Source organism: Camelus ferus, chromosome 16 (assembly GCF_009834535.1).
Source record: "Camelus ferus isolate YT-003-E chromosome 16, BCGSAC_Cfer_1.0, whole genome shotgun sequence".
Taxonomy (NCBI): domain Eukaryota; kingdom Metazoa; phylum Chordata; class Mammalia; order Artiodactyla; family Camelidae; genus Camelus; species Camelus ferus.
Window position 1 is genome coordinate 3,159,733 of NC_045711.1, and position 14,585 is coordinate 3,174,317.

At 36.9% G+C, this 14,585-nt stretch overlaps 1 protein-coding gene across 6 annotated transcripts in view; it reads right to left on the reverse strand.

The window, feature by feature from the left end:
* Window positions 1-2,040: 2,040 nt before the first annotated feature.
* Window positions 2,041-14,585, reverse strand: part of GGNBP2 (gametogenetin binding protein 2) — a 30,086-nt gene continuing 17,541 nt past the window's right edge. For 5 of the 6 annotated variants that reach the window (XM_032498325.1, XM_032498324.1, XM_032498323.1 and 2 more), the window contains 8 exons: window positions 9,706-9,915; window positions 8,457-8,631; window positions 7,167-7,361; window positions 5,183-5,330; window positions 4,714-4,839; window positions 4,483-4,631; window positions 3,725-3,973; window positions 2,041-2,685 (listed from right to left, as the gene is read on the reverse strand). In XM_032498325.1, the coding sequence (XP_032354216.1) occupies window positions 2,482-2,685; window positions 3,725-3,973; window positions 4,483-4,631; window positions 4,714-4,839; window positions 5,183-5,330; window positions 7,167-7,361; window positions 8,457-8,631; window positions 9,706-9,915 (1,456 nt within the window). In that variant the 3' untranslated portion in view covers window positions 2,041-2,481. The remainder of the gene's footprint in view (window positions 2,686-3,724; window positions 3,974-4,482; window positions 4,632-4,713; window positions 4,840-5,182; window positions 5,331-7,166; window positions 7,362-8,456; window positions 8,632-9,705; window positions 9,916-14,585) is intronic. The other variant, XM_006173596.2, reaches the window with a different exon arrangement.

Sequence of the window (14,585 nt, forward strand, 5' to 3'; positions counted from 1 at the left end):
CCCACGCTTGCGGGAGGGAAACCAGCTTTAGCCGGGGCTTGCACCAGCCCCGAGAACGCACGTACTCTTGCCGCTTGCTCGGTCTGCCTTCCCTGTTCCTGACCCCTAAGGCGAGGAAGAGAAATTAAGGGCACTTAAGGTGACTCCAACGGCCTCCTAAACCAGTCGGTGGCTGATGGGGATTCAGCCCAGAAAGGATTGTCTCAGCTGAGTGCCCTGGGGAGGGACTTTCAAACCTACGTGATCCCTCTGCTTTACTAATCAAGGACAACTGATGGTTAAAATGCAAATACCCCGAAGTACATGTGTATTGGGGGGACTGTATCCCTAATGCCCTACGATTTCCAACTTTCCTAAGCCTTCTCACTTATATTGGAGCAAATATATCACGATGTATACCAAAGAATAAAGCAGCAGCTAACATTTATTGAACACTTACTGTGTGCAGGCACTTTTAAGCACTTTATTTTAACCAATACGTACAATAGCCATATGAGGTAGTACCTAGTAACACCTTCATTTTATAGAATAACTATACTGAGACAGAGGTGAAGCCTGGCTTGGACAGCAAGCAGTCCAATATTAGGCCAGGGGATGTGTTCCTAAATTGCCTTCATTGCATTCTCCCTTTTGTCTCTTCTTGGGTTGCTGGTTCTGTTCAAAGTAGAACTCATTTTGCTCTCTGACCACGAAAGATACTCCATCAAAGCACTGAAAACTGCCTCACTCTGGTGTTCTTAATATAGTCATCCTTCCGAAGAGAAAACATCTCTGCATAACTACTGGAATCCCTCTACTGCAAGCAATTGAATAAGCAGTGAATGTTGCTGGTTTAATTGTCCACCAAGCACTCCTGTGTTTGGCCCTAAAGGCAGTGATTAAAACAAAACAAAACCAGTCCTTTCTTTTAGGGATCTCAAGAGAAATCTAGACTGCAACAGGTAGTGGAAACTGGGCTCAGAGCCAAGGACTGTGGGAGACCCTTAGTCATTTTTTATGGATTCCAGGATGAAAGCAAACAAGGGTCAGAAAGGAATGACTCATTTTATCTCTGCCCCAATCCCTATACAACACTTTGATTTGAAGACAACTCAGCGGGTGAATCCAAAAAAAAGTCACCAACTACAAAAATTAAATCACTAAGCTTCTACTTTTGCCCACCTGAAATCTGATTAGACATCTGATTAAGTGGCAGAGGGCCCATAAAATTCACTCCATCCCCACTGCACAGAGATATTGACTGGCTCACTGTTTGTTGCCCACCAAGTATTATCGACATGCAGACACAAAGCTCTAAGCATATGTGTTTACTGAACTACTGACTCAACCTTTTAAATGGCAGCCAAATGCTACTCCTAGGGGAATCTCTCCTTCGGTATCCAAAGACAGCTTGTGAAAGCAGCAAACTCTAATACCATAGTGCCTTTATTGTTGGAAACCAGATAAGGAACACACACACAAATCGCAATGTCGTTAGCTCTCGGGGCAGCCTTCTGATCCCAGTTGTCTAGGCACTGAGTGATTACTTAACAGGCAACCCTTGGTTGAAACTCTGCCAAGTTTTGTTTTCATTCTTCTAGTTCAATAGGAATCTCTGATTTTGTTGTTTTTGGGGGGAGGTAATTATATTTATTTTAATGGAGGTACTGGGAATTAAACCCAGGACCTCATGCAAGCTAAGCATGTACTCTACCACTAAGCTATAATACCCTCCCCAAGAATCTCTGAATTTAAGGTGCTTTATGTTATGTATCAAGGAACTTTTAATAATAGCAATTAAAAGCCTCATGGGGAAGTATGATGCTACCCAGTATTTAAAGGTATTGCAGCAAATTTATTCTTTCAAAACAAAAGACTGGAAACTGCTTTTCTCAGCTGTCAACTCTGATTAAGGGAAGAATTTTTTTTGTCTTCCACAATCTCTGTCTCTGTCCTCATTTGCTCTTCATCCTCTCTAACAGCAACAGGGGCCAAGTACAAAGACCACAGGTGGCAAGTTAAAATACTGCCACACAGTTAAGTAGAAACATGTACACCAAATTTTACTATGCGTATTAATAAATATTCTTTATTTTAAATTTTGCACATTGCGCTTTAACATTACATCCAAACATTTTGCAAGTGGATGTCTACTTTGTAAAACCATATATTCAGCTCATTGTCATTTCTGTACAGAAGTATAAGTACAACATTACTTTTTGCCACTAAGTTGCTTTAGTAAGTCTCACAGGAAGAGAAACATTTAATGAAAAGAGATGGCTTAAATCATACGGCAGGCCTGCGCAGCCGCACAACTAAAGACACAAGCCTGAAGAAAGAACAAACTAATGAGGTTACCTCCACCATCCCCCAAAACGAGAAAGAATCACATTGATTTAAGATAAAATTTTGTCATAAGTCACTAAATTAAGAGTTTTTTGAAAGAGAAGGCGCAGTAGTCATCTTGAGTGTTTCATTGAAAGACAGAGCTATTTTATTTATTTAACTTGCTCCAGCCGTTGTCAACCAGCCACTACAAATGGGCCTCTTGTGATCATTTAAGCGGCAGTATTTATTAAATTTCTCCTTCAGATGCTGTCGGTATTGTTCTCTATTGCTGTAGAAAGACTGGTTATTAGCCATAAATGACTGTATTTCATCTTGTGAGATAAAGATTTCCTCATCTGAAGTACATTCAGATTCATCCTGCAAATTAAAGCAGTTTAAAGTAGTCACGACTATGACTTAAATTAGGAATGTAAAATACTATGTGATGGAGGACAGCTAAAAATTAAAGCAGGCTAACTTTGTAGTTTCAATTCAGTCACATAAAGCCTTTAATTGGAATGTTTACAGGATAAACATAATGTCATTTGGTCTTACTTAGTAAGAATAAAATGCAACTCAACCTGATGTGAAACTCTAGATCTACAATTTGTTCTAGAAGCCTACTAGCAGACTACCAACACACCTTATTTAGCCTTAAAACATGACTAATTAGACAACCAGCCACCAAATTTTAAAAAATCAAACCTATCTCTAGCTGTTCCTATGTTGCAACTTTATGTCTACAAATTAAGTAAAATATAACATTTTTAAACTTGTAAGTCACAGAGCATCACCATTAAACTTTACAAAAAAAATAGTATTCTAAAGGATTTGGTTCCCTTAAGATCCTGTAATGACTATAAAAAGATACCACCCTTCTCCTTCCTTGCCCCTCTTCCAAGTCTCACACAAACTATGCACTGGGTTGCTTGGAATCAGGTATACTTCATCTAAAGTACCAAGAATTGGAGTCAATTATAAAAGATTTTCCAAGTTCCGTTATGTTTTTATTATATATGACACTTAAAGGAAGTAACCTAGAATGTGGGTTCTAGCTCAGATTCTGTATTATTTCCTGTTCTGAAGAGTGGCTACCGCAAATTGTCACTCAGAAAGTCAGTTTGCTTATAATAACCCTCCTCAAGGAGTCAGACTCCTATACATAATACTAACTCTATCCCCTCTCCCAACTAGTCTCTTCTACCTACCTCTGAGACAAAGGAACATGCTCCAGAGCAGGTGCGTAGACCACAAGGGGAAGAGCAGGAATGAAGTCACCAAAAAACAATGAAACACAGCCCCTAATTTCTTAAAAGCTTCCTCCTATTCCCAACTTTAAACTTTCAAATACTGTCCCCTCCCACATATACCCTGTAATCAGTCAGCTATCCACAAGAAGATATAATGGTTTACTTACAAGGAGTTCAACTAAGCTCTTGGCACCTTTTCCAGAATCAGGACCAAATGACGTTTCTGTAGGTTCTGCAAACTGTGCTACGTTTTTCCTATGTTCAAACCAAGGCAGTGGCTGCCCACCCTTTTCAGAGCTGCAACAGTTTTCAGGATGTGCATCTTTGGTCTTGTCGCGGTGAAACACTGTGTGCACAGTATTTCCTGAGGTCTCTCGATTACCTGGATCTGTAATACAGCTTCCAAGCTTTTGGATCTGAAACCACAGCAAAACGATTTCTCAGGCTAAAAAGGCAGGGAATAGCAATTACTAATTTTTAAAGGAAAAAAAAATCCCTGACAGTGTGTTAAGATTTTAGCAGGAATACTGAACAGCAGCAGCTGGCAGCTACTAGGCACTTAACTATGCACCAAACACTACGCTAACCCATCAATATAATCTCATTTCCTCTTCACGGATCCTAATCTGATAGAGACTATTATCTCCATTTTAAAGATGGAGAAAGAGATCAAGCAAGCTGCTCAAGGTTAGCTGATACATTTAAAACTATTATGAAAAGAATGAAACTCACATGTTGTACTGGACAAATGACCACATTAGACACATACGAATACAAAAACTACAAGATGAGCAACCAAAAGGTACTCATTCTAAAAAATAAACATCCTAGCAGCTAAGCTGTAAACACTTGCCACTCTAAGGAAAATAGGCTGTTCTCCCTTCAACATGTCAAAGGTTTAAAAGTTCCAAGTTATGACACTTACATGTTCATCACATTTTAACATCTTGCTTTTCTTTTTCTTCTTTTTATTTTTTCCTTTGGTGTTGTTCTCTTCAGAATTTGCCCAACATTCAACACAACTATCACCATCATCCTCTTTGTCTTCACAGTGATGAACACAGGAGTCATCACCTGCAGAAATCAATAATCTCTTATTTATGTGCTTAAATCAGCTATGCAGCAGAAGTAACTGGGACGCTTAATCTGAACTTACCGTGTTCATCGTGATTACAGATGCCTTCAGTGCAGGCAACATCTGAACCCTCCCGAGAACCTGTTTCACTCCCTTCCATGCTAGATGAGTATCCACAATCACTACCGTTACAGTGTGGAGATAAGCCTGAGAATAAATCAGGTGAGAGCTACAATTAACATGCCAATAAATATGTTAAGACCAAGAGTGAACCAACTGGGGATCACAGAAACATTCCAAAATTGAAACAGTAAAAAGTAAATTAAATAATGAAAATATGATCAGGGATTTACAGGGCTTTTTTTTATTGTTGAATAATAACATATCAAATACCATAAAGAAAAAGGAAATACTAGGTGTCTAAATTATATAATATTCTTGCGGCCATAAAGCAGTTCCTAAATTCTAGGTTATAGAATCTCTAAAAGCTCTTATATTTAAAAGAAAGAAAGAAAGAATAAACTTGAGTTAATTTTTTAAAACTACTTACCTTTCTTTATTTTAGGGGACCCCAAAAGATTGCCGCTGCTGGGACAGGTACACGATGTATTTTCATTGGTAACGATTACTTCTACACAACTGTTAGCATCGTCAGTGCTGCCACAGGCTTTGCAGCTGTTTTCTATGAAGTCTGTCTCCTTTAAGAATCAATATTAAGAGACAGTAAAAAGCTTCAACTCTGTAATGGCTATATTTTAATTTTCTTAACATTAGCCAATTAGACAGGAGCTATGAGGTTAAAAGCTAAAAAAAAAAATCTATTCTAATGAAAAATCATTTTAAGACCAAGAACCAACTAAAAGCAAGTTAAAACTTAATGGTATCAAGGGAAGTCTAGGATATTAGTTCTCAGTGTGGTCTGCTGACCCCAGCGATTCCCTAGATCAAAACTATTTTCATCATAGTACTAAGATGTGATTTGCCTTTTCCACTATCTTGGCACTTATATTAATGGTATAAAAGCAACGGTGGGAAAAGTTGCTGATGCTTTAGCACAAACCAAGACAGTAGTAATCAAGGTGTGTATGAACAGATACTATATTCTTCACTTGTCAAGCACTGTAATCAGGAAATAAATAAATAAAAGGACATTTCACTTATGAATGTCTTTGATGAAACAGTAAATATTAATTTTATTAAATACCAACCCATGCAGTAGGGGTCTTTTTATTAGTCTATGACAAATGGGAAGAATGCTTAGAGCACTTTTGCTGCATACCAATGTACACTGTTGTCTCAAGGAAAAGTACCTGTGCAACTGTTTGAGTTGCAAGCTAAACTAGCTGCTTTTTTCCTGGAAGTGAGATTGTTCACTTGAAAGAAAGAATGAGAGACAAACTATGGTTATGCAGACTTGGACATTTAAAAGACATTTCTCCAAACTGAATGAGTCAGTCCATCTCTTCAAGGAAAAAAAACCAGAAAATATTTGTTGTCACTGATAAAATCCAAACTTTCAAACTACAATTAGAATTTTGAAAACTTGCATACACAAGCACAATTGGCCTGGAGTTTCCCAATAATTAAAGACCTTTCTGATGAGACCAGTCGTGGTTTTTAACATGATTATCTGATATTACATAATGAAATGACAATATCTGGGAAGATCTCCATAACTCAGTGAACCACTGTCTTTCAAATGACCAATGCATGATGTTACAGAACCATACATGAGTAAAATCTATTCAGAATGCCAAGGTAGACCAGTGGATTTTAATTTAAGAGTATGAAAGGTCACTGATAGGGTGTCAGGTTTCACAGCAACTAGTCTTTAAGAAACTACCACCTGTCAAGTTATAATGCCAAAGAAGAATATCCACAACCATCCAAAGGTTTACATTAAAACCCACCTCCCTTTTCCTACTACACATATCTGTCTGAGGCCAGACTTTCCTCATATGCTTCAACCAAGGAACCTACACAACATACGCAACCAGACTGAATGCAGTAGCAGATATGAGAATCTACCTGACTCCTTTTAAGCCAAATATTAAAGAGATTTGCAAAAATACAAAATAATGCCATCCTTTTCAACTTTTCTTAGGAAACAGTTATTTTTCAAAAAATGCTATTCATGTTAACATATAATGAAATGGGCTCATTTTTTAAAGAATAAGTAATTCTAAATTTATTCATTTTAATTTCTAATATAGTAAATGCTGGTAAGTATAATCCACATAAACAAAAGCTCATTGGGCACCATAATTTTTAAGAATGTAAAAAGGTCCTAACCAAAAGTTGAGAACTGCAAGGAGTTAAATTTCCACATCTGGACTTTGACCTAACAGCATACTAAGGTCAGGTAATAACTACCCAACACTGTCTTTATAAAACAAACACATGACACACAGATTATAGTAAGAAAAAAAGCCAACATGCAAGCCACAGGAGCCCATATTCCGAGAAAGCACAGTAAAAATACTGAGATCTAGCAAAAAGCGATACACTTCTGAGTCAATATTAAGGAATATTACCTTCTCTTGGCTTACTTCCTTTTCATCTGCTGTTTGTAAGGGAGCAGGAATATCACATACACATTTGTTTTTTCGTCTGTTCTTCCGTTTTTGGCGCTTCTTTTCTTGCTTAAGCTCTCTCACTCGTTCTTCTTCGGAAAATTCTTCACAAAGTTGCTCCAATCGACTAATACCCTGTACCTTTTCCACAGTCATCTGTTATAAAAACAAAGTTGAGACTGAATACTGACCCAAACCTCCTTTTATTTTCCATAGAAATTCTCACTGGTTAATTTTAAATGATACCACACCTACAGAAACTGGTATTTCATGCTGCAATTTTGCCAGGTAGTCCTCACAAAGAATTTTAAATTTTAATACTCTTAAGTGATGACAGAGTACTAAAATATACTTAGAAAGTGAATATACAACAAATCTCTATGGGAAAGGCAGACTTACACAACACTTTTATTTCAAACTACCAATAGTCTGGTTTCAAATTTCAGAATTTTTAACACAGCAAAGTAAACATTCATTCATTTCTTCACACAATGAGAAGGCTAGCTAAACTGATAAGATAATCTGGTTTCTGAAGACACAAACGTACAAACGGAAAAGGAATAAGAAATCTGTTCAACAAGAACTAACACAAAGCTCCTCCAACTCCCCAGAACAGTGTTTAAAGTTTGTGGATGTGCTTCTGAAAAAAGGGTTTATAGCGTTCATACCATTCTCAAAAGGGACTGGTGACTCAGTTTAAAAATTACAACCATATCCTAAAATATAACAAGATATTCACTGGCCAAAAATTTATGTTCTACAGAGTATAACTGAAAAAATGTTATGAAATCATAAGCACTAAACCCAATACCCAGCATTATAAAAAGCCTTCGGTGTGCTTCTAAAAAGTAGCTCTTACATCATGGCATTCAGACAGCGTTTACTTCCTACTATTGGACAGAAGCAGGCAAACTGGGGCTCATTAAATGTTTCAAATGTGTTGCTTATTTTGGGGCTGATTCTAACTTGCCAATAGTTGTGTTTCATAGCAGCATCTCATCAAATAATCATCAACCTCTAAAAACCAAGACTGGCAGAGTAACAGGATTAAAAAAGGAACAGGATTAAAAAGAAAAATTCATAAACTTCTTCTAAATTCCAGTGCCCCAGCAAACTCTCCTAATCCCCCAGAAGCCGTGACCAGTGGATCACAGCCCTCTAAGGCAAGCCAAGAGCAGTGACTAACATTAAGATTCACTCCAATAACTTAACTAAGCAATCGTGGACACTGAAGCAGCCCACCGTTTTTACCTCAAAACTCTTGCGTAAAGCGTCAACACCAAGATAGAAAAGCATCTGCCACGTCTGCTCTTCTGCTCGTAGTTTTTGCCAGATACGATGCAGTCTTTCATAAAGATGAATTCCCAAGCAGGTCAGAACTTCTTCTTGAGCTATATCTATTGTCTTAGCATGCCTTTCTCTTCGTCTGTAAAGGAGAATGAATCACACATAATTCCTAACACCCTTAAACTAAAACAGTAAAAGATGGATAACACCTCTGCAAGTTCAGGTTTTAAACACAATTGCATACCTAGGAACAAACTAGTAAGAAGACAGTTATACATTCAAACTCAATGTGTATATAAATACACAAGCACACATTTATATAACCAATGAGACATACACATGCAGGTAGAACTCAGTCCTAATATTGCTAAAAATAAGGTAATTCAGGAACTGGTCCTCAAAAGAAGTGTTTTTTTCGGGGGGCACAGAGAAGCCACAGTAAGTGTCCCGCTCATAGGAGGCATGATAGTTCCTTTCACCTTCCAATTACAGCAAATGCCTGTTTGGTTTGTGTTTTGGTTTTTTTTTTTTTTTCCAGAGGGAATGGAGAAAGGCAATGCCAAAGTGATTCACTCATGGGCAAAAGTCTTCTAGGCCAATCTTTAGTAAAAGTGTTCACGAACTTCAGTGATAAAAGAAGTGTTTGTATTCTCAGTGCCCAGCAGAACGTAGGCACTCAAATGAGAGTTGACACACAAAACACAAAGGGAAATGGGTTCAATTTATTCTATGAACAACTTTTTCTGATTTTATTTTTACAACAAAGACAGAGATAAAAATTTAGGTTCCTATATAATTTAATAATAATATACACAGTTCATGAATTACATTCAGTAAAGTATTTCTTAACCCCCTGCTGCAAAGATCTCAATTCCTATGCAAAAACCATCATTATGAGCAAAATCTAAACATGGAAATGCATGGATGGAGGTGGGGGGAAAAACCCCTTCTAGTCATTTTCAAATGAAAATGATAATCTGTAATAATGAAAGCCAAAAACAGCCTACCTACTTCAAGCAACAAGGAGCAGATGACTGACACTTCCTCCTTTTTTTTTTTTAACTCAATTAAATGTTTATTTTAAAGAAAGCAAAATCTTTACAGGCACAATTATACATGTATCATCTGTACTGAGGTGGAAGGTGATGGAAATAAACTTCCAGTAATAAAATGAAGCAAAGCGCTAGATAGCCCATTCTAGCAAATTACATACTCATACCCTCCTGCGAACTCTGGCTCAGCACGACCCAAAAGATGTGCAATGAAGTCTGTTTCACAGCAAACATGTATGTGTCGCTCACGTGGACAGCACCGCAAGCCTTCATAAAGTGCAGCACAGTAGCCCTTCTCCTTGCTGCAATCAAGTTCACCAATAAGGATATTGTATGCTCGGAGGACTTTATTTTTGCAATCAGTGCAAAACCTGTTGAAAAGAAAAACCTCAAAATTAAGAACTGGCTGTGTAATTATTTCATAAGGCATGTAACAGTGTACTAGACAATGACACTCCCCTCCCATACAGAGCATTAAAAAAGCCTCCATACATGTGTATGTTTTCAATGTGTGTAAGATAAAAACATATCTAGGGATTACATGAAGATAGCTAGATCTCTATTTGCAAATGATTTTTAAACTAGAGAAACACATGGGCCTAAAAAGAATGAGGCATATAAATACCTGTTAGTTCATAAAATACATGCCCAGAAAATATTAGTTGCCAAGGACTAGCACATCTCCACTTCAAGACCTATTTGTACAGGTCAGAAATAGAACAACAGAGGCTACCAACCAGTCACTCTGGGATCCTCCCCTGCTTTCAGCCCCTGAAAATAGTTCGTATCTTCAGCCAGTAAACCCTGATTCCAGTGTTTATATTTTAATACATCACTAGCTTAAGCATGGCGGGTGGGGAGGACAAGAATAGGAAAGTAGTACATGTATTTTTAGTTTACTGGTAATTTCCAAAATTTTAGTTTACTGGTAATTTTCAAATTCTTTCCTCCAAAAAAAAAATGCATGTTTCTCAATATACAGTCATAATATAGAAACATATACATAGAAGTATAGTTTCAACCCAACTGTACATATTGTGGCAAAACTGTAGAAGAGCGTGTGACAAAATTTCCTTTTAGAAACCAAACATCATTCAATCAGAAAAGAAAAAAGAATAGAGCCTGGTTTATCTCTGAATTCCTGAAATAAGAAAGAACTTGGTCTGGTGAAAAAGCCAGGTTCACAATATTAATAACTGGTTCTCTGAGATTAGCTGTGGTGGAATGAGGAAATTTTGCTCTCTTTGATTTAAATTAATCTCCCTAGGTGAGTCCATCTATTCCCATGGCTTCAGTCAACATGTCTTACTCTTCTTTTTTAAATTAATTTTGGGGGGGCTGGGGGAGGTAATTAGGTTTATTTATTTTCAGTACTGGAGATTGAACCCAGAACCACCTGAACTATACCCTCCCCCAACATGTCTCATTCTTGACTCCACAGCTCTGTTCAAGTCTCTGTCCCTGCCTGAGGGCAAGACCCATACTAAAAAACAGGGGAAAACACAGATGACTAAAAGGTAACATGTTAAATCAGCTGTCCAAAACCAAGGGCAACATGGTTCCCTTCCTATGTTCCTTTCTATCCCTGTTAAGAAATCACCATTCACAAAAACAAAAATAAACAAATGGGACCTAATCAAACTTAAAGCTTTTGCACAGCAAAGGACACTACAAACAAAATGAAAAGACAACATACTGACCGGGAAAAAATATTTGCAAACAACAAACGACGCAACCAACAACGGACTAATTTCCAAAATATACAAACAGCTCACACAACTCAATAACAACAACAACAAAAAACCCAATCAAAAAATGAGCAGAAGGCCTAAATAGATATTTCTCCAAAGAAGACATACAGAGGGTCAATAGGCACATAAAAAGATGCTCAAAATTGCTAATTATTACAGAAACACAAATCAAAACTATAATGACGTATCACCTCACACCACTCAGAATGGCCATCATCAGAAAGTCTACAAATAATAAGTGGTGGAGAGGTGTGGATAAAAGGGAACCCCCCCCTATACTGCTGGTGGGAATGTAAATTGGTACAGGCACTATGGACAATAGCATGGAGGTTCCTTAAAAAACTAAAAATGGAGTTACCATATGATCCAGCAATCCCACTCCTGGGCATACATCTGGAGAAGACTCTAATTCAGAAAGATACATACACCCCAATGTTCATGGCAGCACTAGTTACAATAGCCAAGACATTGAAGCCACCTAAACGTTCACCGACAGATGACTGGATAAAGTGGTGTATTTATACAATGGAATACTGTTTGGCCATAAAAAAGAGTAAAATAATGCCATTTGTAGCAACATGGATGGACCTGGAGATCATCATTCTAAGTGAAATAAGCCAGAAAGAGAAAGAAAAATACCATATAATATTGCATATATGTGGAGTCTTGAAAAAAAAAAAAGACACAAATGACCTTATTTATAAAATAGAAACAGACTCACAAAGAAAACAAACTTAAGGTTACAAAAGGGGAAACAGGGTTGGGGAGGGATAAATTAGGAGTTTGGGATTAGCAGAGACAAACTACTATATATAAAATAAACAAGGTCCTACTGTATAGCACAAAGAACTATATTTAATATCCTGTAGTAAACCATAATGGAAAAGAATATACATATATATATGAAACTGAATTACTTTGCTGTACACCAGAAACTAACACAACACTGTAAATTGATTATATTTTAATAAAAAAGAAAGGAAGAAAGAAATAAAGAGAGAAAGGAAAGGAAGGGAAGGAAGGAAGGAATCACCATTTACACATGGAACCTCAGTTAATTCCAACTCCTCCTTAGGTCCTGCTTTTAGGGGTGGAGCCAACTGGTATCAATTCTTTCTTACATCTCTTGTAGGTCTCATCTTTTCAATTCCCTCTGCCCTGTTTCAAACTGCCTAGACAGTTTTTTAAAATGCTTTTTAACAGGTTTTCCTGCTTCCATTCTTGCTAGCGCTAATGCATCTCTCATACCAAAATAAATTTTTAAAACAAATCTCATTACATCAATCTCAGCTTAAAAACCTCCTCACTGTTCAAACTCATTAAGGCCTTCAGTGATGGCTTCTCTTACCCAACCTACTATTTCAGCCTTATTTCCCAAGACTCCCCTCTCCCTTCCCATGCCCTCCATACCCTGCCCCATATACACACTGTATAGACAATGGACTACTCTGAATACAGCTGATGTGTCCCTTCAAAGTCTTTTTTTTCTGCCTCCTCCTCACTCCTCTCCACATCCTTCTCCATTTGCCTAAATCATGTCCAACCTTAAAGAAGCCTTCTGCAATTCCCATAACTGGAATTCAACCTTCCTATGTTCCTATTATTTCCGATTTACGCTTCTTACCCTTCTACTGTCATGCATCAGTTTGACATACACATCTTTCTGACCCAATAGTAGATAACTATTTCTTGAAATGAATATATGTTAAAACAGATGCTCTAAGCTCACTTGGTAAACAGAGAGAATACTGACAAATGAAGTCAAATCATTGTTTCACTAATGCTTTAAAAATAGACACAGAAATATACAAAAATTAACTCAAAATTGGTTAAAGACCTAAACATTAACACCTGAAACTACACAACCTCTAGAAGAAAACACGACCATGTGATTGATGATTTCTTGGATACTGCATCGAAAGCACAGGGAACAAAAGAAAAAACAGACAAATGAGACTACATCGAATTTAAAAACTTCTGTGTAGCAAAGGAGACTTAACAGTGAAAGACAATCTATGGGACAGAGAAAATATTAACAAACCACATACTGGATAAGGGGTTAATATTCAGAATAAAGAATTCTTACACCTCAATAACAACAACAAAACCTGATTTAAAAAATGGGCAAAGGATGTGAACAGACATTTCTCCAAAGAAGATATACCTATAGCTAACAAGCATATGATATGAAAAGATATTCAAAGCATCAATCATCAGGGAAAAGCGTATCAAAACCACATGTTATCACCTCAAACCCATTACTATGTCCACTATCAAAAAAAACAGAGAATAACAAGTGTTGACAAGGATCTGGAGAAACTGGAACCCTTGTACACTGTTGATGGGATACTAAAACAGTGCTGCCAGAACGGCAAAAAGTACAGCATTTTCTCAAAGAATTAAAAATAGAATTACCATATAATCCAGCAATCCCAGTTCATATATTCAAAGGAATTAAAAACAGGATCCCAAAGAGCTATTTGTACACACTTATGTTCACTGTAGCATATTCACAATAGCCAAGATGTGGGGAACAACCTAGATGTTCATTGACAGGTGAATGTAGGGTATACATATAATGATGGTATGTTATTCAGCCTTAAAGAATAAGAAAATTCTGTCATAAGCTACAACATGGATGAACCCTGAGGACATTATGCTAAGTGAAATGAGCCAGACACAAAAGGACAAACACTGCATGATTCCATCTATGTGAGTTACATAAAGCAATCAAACTCATAGAAACAAAAAATAGAAATGGTGGCTGGCAGAGGGTGCAGGAAGGGGTAAAAGGGGAGTTACTGTTCAAAGAGTATAGTTTCAGTCATGTAAGATGAAAAAAGTTTAGAAATCTCCTCTACAACAATGTGCAAATAGTTAAAAATACTGTCATGTAAACTTAAAAGCTGTTAAGAGGGAAATGTATGTTATGTGTTTTTTGTTTTTGTTTTTTTTTTACCACACACAAAAAAAGTCTTCCCCTTGCTGGGAGAAATGGACATGGACACAGAAATAAACACACTTCCACGTTTTCAGGTTATAAATGGTAAGTTTACATTTTCAGGTAAATAAATGGTTAAATGTCATACAGTATCAACAATAAAACTTGAAGTATTTTTGCCATATTTTACTGCTTTAAATCCTCATAGTAGTTTAATATATGTTTGATTGTACACAATCATTAAGTAACATAAGCATATGCAAACAGCAATTTAAAAATTTATATGGAAGCTGTAAGAATGAAAGCCATGTTTCCTGTTTTCAAAAGTAATCTTGCACATAAATTTTAA